General features: G+C 38.9%; 2 protein-coding genes across 2 annotated transcripts; both read left to right on the forward strand.

Moving 5' to 3' along the window:
- The first annotated feature begins 1,918 nt into the window (after positions 1-1,918).
- On the forward strand, positions 1,919-4,262 carry LOC115688301 (uncharacterized). The gene is made up of 7 exons (XM_030614098.2): positions 1,919-2,028; positions 2,310-2,461; positions 2,708-2,838; positions 2,942-3,162; positions 3,415-3,621; positions 3,752-3,832; positions 3,921-4,262. The coding sequence occupies exons 1-7, from the start codon at positions 1,994-1,996 to the stop codon at positions 4,135-4,137; spliced, it is 1,044 nt and encodes a 347-aa protein (XP_030469958.1). The 5' UTR covers positions 1,919-1,993; the 3' UTR covers positions 4,138-4,262.
- Positions 4,263-4,937: 675 nt separating this feature from the next.
- Positions 4,938-5,702, forward strand: LOC115688263 (uncharacterized). Its single transcript, XM_030614026.2, has one exon. It carries the CDS (start codon positions 4,938-4,940, stop codon positions 5,700-5,702), a length of 765 nt encoding a protein of 254 aa, XP_030469886.2.
- Positions 5,703-9,957: the final 4,255 nt, after the last annotated feature.

Raw genomic sequence — 9,957 nt, forward strand, 5'->3', positions numbered from 1 at the left:
TTAAACCCTAAACCCCAAAACTTCAAACCCGAAACCCTAAAACCTAAACCCTAAAATCGTAATTCGAAACCCTAAATCCTAAAACGTTAAACCACGAAATCCCGAATCCGAAACCATAAATCCGAAACCCTAAACTATAAACCCTAAACCCTATACCTTAAATCCCAAACCCCAATACCCAAAACCCAAATCTATAAAACCCTAAACCCTAAACCACTAAACCCCAAACCCTAAAACCCCAAAACAAAAACTCGAAACGCTAAACCTAAAACCCCAAACCCGAAACTCTAAAACCTAAACCCCAAACCCTAAATCATAAAATCCAATATCTAAAACCCAGAACACGAAACCCTAAACCTCAAAATCGAAATCCTAAAACCCTAACCCCTAACCCCAAATCCTAAAATCCTAAAATCTTATACCATAAACTGCAATTTTCTCGACCACCACCCGATATTTGATTTGTCTATAAGGAGTAATTTTCTTTATGATTATATTAAGGTCATCCAATTCTATATCATAATATATTACTATTCTATTTCTAGTCTTTTATCCAAACATGAATTGTTAAGTCCCCTAAACTGCAATTTCCTCGACCACCACTCGGTATTTATTTTGTCTATAAGGAGTAATTTTCTTTATGATTGTATTAAGGTCATCTAATTCTATATCATAATATTCTTATTCTATTTCTAGTCCAATTTTATCCAAACATGAATTGTTAAGTTTCAACCGATAATTTTATAATTAAATGAAAAAATTGGGAGTAGAAATTTTTAATGTCCTACCAAACGCATTTATGTTCTTTTTATATTTCGGGAATAGAAATTTTTTACAGTTACTAAACGCGTTTATTTGCTCAGAAACTTGCCTAGGGAATAGAAATAGAAAAAACCATTTTTGAAAAGAAATTATTTCTAGGAAAATAAACGTTAAAAAACAGACCCTAAGCTACTGTACACTGCAAGGGCTTAGAAGAGATAACCTTATCTGCTGTATGTTGGCTTTGTGTAAACTTTTGTTAGATCTTATCTCAAGTTTTTTCCGGCATGAATTAGCCGACCCTTATGTCTTGTCAGTTGATGTGGCACGATGAATATGTGCTGTACCTGCTTTCATCTCTTAAAGTTGATCTCAACTTGTCATCTCACATTTCAAAAAGCAAATATATCTTGCCTTCTATTGGAAAGAAACTCTGTCTGGTTTATCCTATATTTGGTAAAGTGGTGAGGTCAAAACCTTTTTTTTTTCACTGGGCTGTATTTCGTTTCCTCTCCGTTGGCTAAGAATTTTCAATGGGTATCTTTGACAGAGAATGGAATTCTTCAGGATTTGAGAACAAAATGAGCCATGTTAGAAGTACTTTCATCAAAACAAATCTATAAACTGACATGGGAAATTTCATTGGGCATTCGAAAAAGCTATATCACTAAATGCATAAGTGGAGTCACTTGTTTCTCTATACCCAAGTAAATTTGTCATACACTTACTAGACATGTCTAATAAGAAATTTCGGCATCTCGAACATTCTCAACATCCCAAATATGATACCCACCATATGTTTTACACACTTGTGTATAATGCATGACACCGACAGATTGTCATTGTGATTCCTGCATGCCCAAGTTAGCAATATGGGTACATTAATAATGCTCTAATTATTCTCTCATATCGGTCCAAGCGTTGAAAGTAACTGGCACTCTATCCATATTCACCTTGCCCTTCCAGTCCAAATCTTTTGCATCACCACCTCAACCGACCCACCGCCAACACACGCACACACACAGAGTTCAGACAAAACTAGATGGCCTTAAGGAATCATCTCTTTTAAGACCAACTTGGAAGCAATCTTTTTCGGTTTCCATGTTCTCCTACTATAAATACCCTCCACACTCCCCTTCTTCTTCCCCACGGGTCTTCTTCATCATAATTAAGTAGCATCTCTCTCTCTCATCGCCGCCTCACGGCCACACGACTAGTCGAGAGCAACCACATGGACTATCGAAGCGACTCTACGGAAACTTTAAGGTTTTCTGTTCCGTCTCTCTCACATGTGCGCATGCGTGCACATTTTTGCGCACGCAAATTTAGATGAAATGCACATCTCCGCATGGAAACCTTACAGGCTTGTCTACTTTGTATAGATGATATGTCTATCTAGGAATTTGATTGTCTAACATAGATGAAGTGCAAGAATCTCACTAGAGTTAAGAATACAGTTTCTACAACATATGTATTCATGTAAGGCTTAGACATAAGGTTGTGCTTTCGTGTCCATATTACTCTCTGATTATATTTTCTTTGAGCAGAAACAAATGTGCAGCATGCTTCAGACAGTTCAACAGGATGGATCACCTGGTGGAGCACATGAAAATTTCGCATCACTCTGGCCATGAGCCGATGTGCGGGATCTGCAAGAAGCACTGCAGATCTTTCGAGTCTCTTAGGGAGCATCTTATTGGTATAATTCCCATATCCTCAAAACGAATCAAGCTTTTCCTTCATGTTATATAAAATTGTGTGTGTGTGTGTGTGTGTGTGTGTGTGTGTGCGCGCGTGTGCGTGTTGGCATATGCGTCTATCATCCTAGATTATATGTAGTAACACCATATCGGCTAATGAAATCCCCTAGCTTCTATGTATGTGTAAGAACTAATTATAAATCAATTATATACACCTGATGATTTTGTACTCCTCTGATTTATAGGGCCATTGCCAAAACAAGAATGCAAGAACATCTTCAGCATCCTCGGGTGCAGATTCTGCCTGACCATACTTGACAACCCTAATTCTCGTCGAGCGCATGAAGGAAGATGTCAATTCTCCGGCATTAATGCTGTAATAACCTTCAACCAAAAAACCTCGTCATCTAGAAGGAAAATAACTCTGGAGAAATGTTCATATGTTTTCTTATGATTATTCATTGCCTCATGTGTTTTAGGGACTACTGGCTCGCTTGGCTAACTTGGGGATCCACGACAAACTGACCATTGACAACGGTCGAACCAGAGGGCCACAGGTGGTTGCACTGGCTTGCAAGATGGTTGGAGGTGGCAGTGATGGGTCCCTAGACCTGTGCGCTAGGGTCTGCATCATCGACGAATATGAAAACATCATCTTCCACACCTATGTCAAGCCTCCCATTCCGGTCACCAACTTCAGGTACATTTTCAATTGTGCAGACTCTTTGAGACTTCTAATTAAGGTATTTTCCTGTGTTAAAGAGTAGGATCGCCAGCTGAATTTACCAAAAGCTTAAGCTTGTTGATTATTGAACATTATTGTATGAACTGAGCTAAACGCTTCTTTATCCAGAGCCAAATTCTCGGATATGACATAGTCCATGTGATCTGATCCCGCAGTTTGTATGTGCTTTCCATTGATGAGAACCCTGAAGAAGTGCCTCACTTTCAGGTATGAAACAACCGGAATAAGGCCAGAGTACTTGAAGGAGGCAATGCCACTGAAGCAAGTCCAAAAAAGAATTCAAGAATTTCTCTGTAATGGTGAACCGATGTGGAAGATTCGTCCCAAAGGCAGTAAAGCCAGGATTCTTGTGGGACACGGCTTAGACCATGATCTTGGCCGTCTGCAACTAGATTATCCACCAATAATGATCAGGTAAAATAGTGAAAAGAAAAAGGAGGAAAAAAAATTGTTCCCTAAAAGCTCCTAAAATTTTAGTTCTTCGTTCTTCATTTTCAGAGATGAAATTATTCATTGACACTAATATTGTCATGGCTGAGTGCAGAGATACTGCACAATATCCTCCACTGATGAAAACAAGCAAGCTGAGCAACTCTCTCAAATACTTGACACAAGCCTACCTTGGGTAATCAAGCACTCGATTATATCTATTATTCATTTTCTATCTCGCGATATTACGAACATAACAGTAGATGAAACTTTGGTGGGCACAGTTATGACATTCAGACCGGTATACAAGACCCTTATGACGATTGCGTTGCCACGATGAGGCTTTACATGAGAATGAGATCTCAAGCTCATGTCAAAGAGGACAATCCGCTGGCGGACAATTTCATGCTGTATAGGCAAAGTGAGCTCGAGAGGATGAGCCCTGAAGAACTTTTTAACATCTCGAGGTCTGATTACTACTGTTGGTGTCTAGACTCTTAGATCAGTAACGGTTGGCGATTTGAAGCTCAATTTATTCGGTCGAGGAGTATTTCTTCATGCTAAAGAAGGGAAATTCTGTAAGCTAAACCAGTAGTGATATGCATATCATAAACAAAAATAAGAAAGTGAATGTATGAATAGTCTCCATTTACATGTACTGGTTCTTGGTGCTTTCTGAAATCTCATTCATCCATCACATATGCGGTTAATTGACCCCCGAGTAACTTCGCAAGTTTGCTGACCTAATTAACAGAATACATGTGAGTTTTCCACAAAGTCACTTATCACTTATATGTGATCCTTAGTAATATTTTTGTTTACATGTACTTGGCTTTCATAATTATGAAACACAGCTCAATGAGCAGGGTGTTAGAAATTAAATCAAATTAATGAATGTCAAGACTATCGATGAGTTGTCGAGTCGAGGTTGAAGTTGTCGAGCGATTACCTCGATGTCGATAATGTTGATGATTGTTCGGTGCATGAGTCTTTATTATATTGTTGCTTTCCAAGCATCTCTTCGCGTCTCGATATCTAGTTAATGTTTTGAGAGTTCCCAGGAGTCTATCTCATTGGAATGTTGGTCTTATTTATGAGTCATTTAAGAGTTTGTTCAATAATCATGTAACTAGTCTATATAAAGGTATGTGTTGTATTTACGTTGACAATGAGAGACAAGGTGAAAGAAATCAAAGTAGAAGTCTATTGATCTCCTCTTCCTTGTGTGCCTTGAGTTGAGAATATCTTCACCTTCAAATTATCTCCCATCAAATTGGTATCAGAGCTTACGGTTTGTGATCATGGCCTCAACAAACAATCAGCTTCCTTTGCAATACCTTCGTCTTACTAAAGAAAATTATGGCAATTGGGCTGCTAGAATGAAAGCCTTACTCGGCACCTATAGTGTGTGGGAAGTTGTCAACACTGGCTATGATGAGCCAGAGGACGACGCCGTGTTGAATCAAAACCAGACGAATGCCTTAGAGAAAGTTCGATCAAAAGATCAATATGCCCTGTCAATCATCTATCAAGCTTTAGATGATTCGATGTTCGAGAAGGTGTCGAATGGTTCTACTTCTAAGGAAGCATGGGAGATTCTTTGCAACACACACCAAGGAGTTAAAAAAGTTCAGAAGATTCGCCTTCAAACTTTGAGAGGTGAATTCGAGACAATCCGTATGAAAGAATCTGAATTGATTGCCGATTATTTCACAAGAGTGTTGGCAATTGTCAACCAAATGAAAAGAAATGGAGCAGATGTTGAAGATGTTCGTGTTGTCGAGGAGATTCTTCGATCCTTAGACAAAAAGTACGACTATATTGGCGTTGCGATTGAAGAGTCCAAAGACCTTGATGCCATGATGATCGATGAGCTCATGGGTTCATTGCAAGCCCATGAAGAAAGATTTAAAAGAAACAAGAATGAGCCAGTGGAGGAAGTACTCCAAACTCGATTAACCATTCAAGATGATAAGGAGCAAAGTAGAGATCCCATGGAAACTCGTGGGACTCATCAAGATCGAGGTCGAGGGCGAGGTCGCTTTCAAGGAAGAGGTCGTGGATGAAGCAGTGGAGATATTGCTCGACATGACGGAAGATACCAAAATCAAAGAGGTACTCGTGGGAGAGGACAAAACTCGAGAGGGCAATGGTATGATACATCTAAAATTCGATGTTATCATTGCAATAAACTTGGCCATTATGCTTCTAACTGTTGGAACAAAGAGAATAGCGGAGCAGACGAAAATGTGAGCTTGGTAAATGATGCCAATCAAGTTCTTTTATTGGCATTCAAAGAAGATGAAGAAAGACAAAATGATACGTGGTACTTGGATACCGGTGCAAGCAACCACAAGTGTGGAAGAAAGGAGATGTTTGCCGAATTGGATGAGACAATCAAAGGGAAAGTCTCGTTCGGTGATGATTCTAAAATTCTTGTTGAAGGCAAATGTACAATTTTGATTAGTCTGAAGAATGGTGCACATCAGTTTATTTCTAATGTTTATTATGTTCCAAAAATGTCAAGCAATATTTTGAGTTTGGACAGCTTCTTGAGAAAGGTTATACTATCCACATGAAAGATCTTAGCCTTATGCTAAGAGACCAAAATAATAAACTGATTGCAAATGTGAAGATGTCAAAGAACTGGATGTTTCTTCTTGTTGCGAAAGCCAAGCGATCGAACAATAAAATTGACAGAATAAGAAAATAAATCGGACACCAGATTTACGTGGTTCGGTCGTAGTGACCTACGTCCACGGGGAGAGCAGCATAGAATTCCACTATAGATCAAGCAATACAACGGAGATTACAACCACACTCGAGTCACTCAAACACTCTAAGTGTTTCCCAAGCCCCAATTATACCCAATAGCTCACGCAGTGTTTAGCCCCACAATTCCTCACGAAATAATCTCTCAATCTCGCAAAAGAATTGTACACAAATCTTATCACAAGATTTAATCGCTACGAACACTTGAACTCTTGGTGTAATTCCACGAACAAACTCATGGAGATAATCCACAAGCACTCGACGAAACGGCGCTTCAATATTTTCTCCCTCTCTGTTATCGTCCAAGAGAGCAACCCCAAATATATAATGTTCGTAGTTCCACCGCTTGAAGGATTGTAACAAACCGTCAAAGATAGCCGCTGTACGTACAGGATAAGGAAACCAAATTCCAGTGAGTTTCGGTCAATCCAATTCAAGTTGACCGAATATTGTCCACACGTTGGACTTTCCAATTTCAAGTCCAAAGGCTGCAATATTTGAATATATGTTTGTCGATAATCTTTCCTTCTCTATTTTGCTTTGCCGATTCTAATTTGATATCAAAACAAAATAGGAAATATCCTATTCAAAATATTTAGACCTCCACACAAATAATTTCGAGTCGGGTTTCGTTTATCAAGCTCAAACTCGAGACATATTTTAACACTTCTTAATATAAAAAATGAAATGGCTCGATGTTTAAAGGCATGTGTGGATGATCCTTCATGGCTGTGGCATTTGAGGTTCGGCCATCTCAATTTTGGCGGATTCAATTTGCTTTCTCGAAGAAAGATAGTTTATGGCTTACCACATATTAATCATCCCGATCAATTATGTGAAGGGTGCGTAATTGGCAAGCATTCCAAAACAAGCTTTCCAAGGGAAGCAACTTATCGAGCAAAAAAGCCATTTGAGTTTATTCACTCTGATGTGTGTGGCCCAATCACTCCTCAAACATATGGTAGTCGCCGATACTTTGTTACATTTATTGATGATTTTACTCGAAAACCTAGGTGTATTTCTTGAAGGAGAAATCGGAAGTGTTTGATGTGTTCAAATAATTCAAGAGGTTAGTTGAAAAAGAGAGTGGCTATTTCATCAAAGCCATGAGAACCGATCGTGGAGGAGAATTCATTTCCGCCACATTCAACAAATTCTGTGAAGATCATGGAATTCTACGTTTCTTGACGGCTCCATATTCTCCCAAACAAAATGGCATGGCTGAACGGAAAAATAGAACCATTCTTGACATGGTTCGAAGCATGTTGAAAAGCAAGAATTTGCCCAAAGAGCTTTGGGGTGAAGCTGTTATGTGTGCCGTCTATCTTCAAAATAGATATCCCACAAATGGACTTGAAGGCGTAACTCCACAAGAGGCATGGAGCGGGAGAACACCAAGTATTTCTCACTTGAAAATTTTCGGGAGCATTGCCTATGCTCATATCTCGGACAAAAAAAGATCGAAGTTGGAAGACAAGTGCAAAAAGCTCATTTTCATCGGGTATGATACCTCATCCAAAGCTTATTGATTATTTGATCCTAACACTTTGAAAGTATATATAAGCAAAGATGTCAAGTTCGATGAAGAAGGCATATGGCAAGACAATCCTGAAGACGAAGCAAATGCTCGTGATAATTCAAGACAAATGGAGTTGAAGGATCTCTCCACTTTCTGCTTCGATATCTTCTTCAAGTTCATCACCACCAACCTCTTCAAATGGTGTCGATGAACCGCTAGTGCCAAGATCGAGGAGATTGTCTGAAATTTATGAAGCTACCAATGAGCTTCACCTTGTATGCCTTCTTGCAGATTTTGCACCGCTTGTCTATGATGATGTTGCCGAAGAAGAAAAATGGAGAAAAGCCATGAATGAAGAAATTGAAGCCATCGAGAAGAATCAAACATGGGAACTTGCGATTCTTCCGAAGGACAAGAAATCGATCGATGTGAAATGGGTGTATAAAGCCAAGAAAAACGAGAAAGGAGAAGTGACAAGGTATAAGGCCAGGTTAGTTGCGAAGGGATACAAGCAAAAGGCCGGAATCGACTATGATGAGGTTTTTGCCCCTGTTATTCGCATGGAAATGATTAGATTAATAATTTCTATTGCAGCTCAAAATGATTGGCAAATCTATCAAATGGATGTCAAATCAGCATTTTTAAATGGCATCCTTGATGAAGAAATTTATATCGAGCAACCCGAGGAGCTTATTGTGAAAGATAATGAAGACAAAGTGCTGAGGTTGAAGAAAGCTCTATATGAGCTTAAACAAGCACCGAGAGCGTGGAATTCCATAATCGATGCCTATTTCAAGACAAATGGTTTCTCTCAATGTCCATATGAACATGCACTTTATTTGAAGCTTGAAAAAGGTGATGTTTTATTGGCATGTTTATATGTCGATGATCTTGTTTTTACAGGATATAATCCATCGATGATCGATGCATTTAAGGCGTCGATGGTGAAGAAATTTGAGATGATGGATAATGGTCTCGTGAATTATTTTCTTGGTATCGAAGTGAAGCAAAGTGCAGCAGGGATTTTTATTTCCCACAAAGGATATGCAGAAAATATCCTTGAAAAATTCAACATGAAAAATTGTACGCCGGTCAATATACCGATGGAGTGTGGAATCAAGCTTTCAAAGTTTGATGAAGGTGTAGATGTGGATCCAACATATTATAGAAGCTTCATTGGAAGCTTGAGATACTTGACTTGTACGAGACCAAATATCATGTATAGTGTAGGAATCGTGAGTCGATACATGGAGAAACCAAAGTCGACTCATCTTAAAGCTGCAAAGAGGATACTTCGCTACATCAAAGGTACTATCAATCATGGCTTACACTACACTCAGTCTAAATCATTTCAGCTTAGAACTTATTCAGACAGTGATTATGATGGAGACATAGATGATCAAAAAAGCACTACAGGCTTTGTATTTTTCTTGTGTGACACTGCTTTTACGTGGTCATCAAAGAAGCAACCCAGTGTTACTCTATCAACGTGTGAAGCTGAATATGTAGTAGCGTCCTCATGTGTTTGCCATGCGAAATGGTTGAGAAGGCTACTCAAAGAGATTCATATGGAGCAAGTGAAATTAATAGAGATTTTTGTCGATAATGTTTCTGCGATTGCTTTGGCAAAAATTCCAGTTTTTCATGAACGAAGTAAACATATCGATGTTCGATATCACTTCATTCGAGAGCAAGTAAAAGAGAAAGAGATCAAAATTTCTCATGTGAAGACCAGAGACCGAGTAGCCGATATTTTTACGAAACCTCTCAAGGTCGATGCATTTCGGAAGTTGAAGAGCCTCCTTGGAATGATTGATGGAAGAGAATTTGGTTTAAGGGGGAGTGTTAGAAAATAAACCAAATTCATGAATGTCGAGACTATCGATGAGTTGTCGAGTTGAGGTTGAAGTTGTCGAGCAATTACCTCGATGTCGATAATGTCGATGATTGTTCGGTGCATGAGTCTTTATTATATTGTTGCTTTCCAAGCATCTCTTCACGTCTCGATATTTAGTTAATGTTCTGAGAGT

The sequence above is a fragment of the Syzygium oleosum genome, unplaced genomic scaffold (assembly GCF_021117445.2).
Source record: "Syzygium oleosum isolate NSW1041296 unplaced genomic scaffold, Sole_v2.1 Sole_v2.08, whole genome shotgun sequence".
NCBI lineage: Eukaryota > Viridiplantae > Streptophyta > Magnoliopsida > Myrtales > Myrtaceae > Syzygium > Syzygium oleosum.

Coding starts and splice junctions, on each gene's coding strand:
- LOC115688301 (XM_030614098.2), top strand. CDS start 1,994: ATGGACTATCGAAGCGACTCTACGGAAACTTTAAG. Junction 2,839..2,941: donor AATTCTCCGGCATTAATGCT/GTAATAACCTTC, acceptor CATGTGTTTTAG/GGACTACTGGCTCGCTTGGC. Junction 3,163..3,414: donor ATTCCGGTCACCAACTTCAG/GTACATTTTCAA, acceptor CCTCACTTTCAG/GTATGAAACAACCGGAATAA.
- LOC115688263 (XM_030614026.2), top strand. CDS start 4,938: ATGGCCTCAACAAACAATCAGCTTCCTTTGCAATACCTTCGTCTTACT.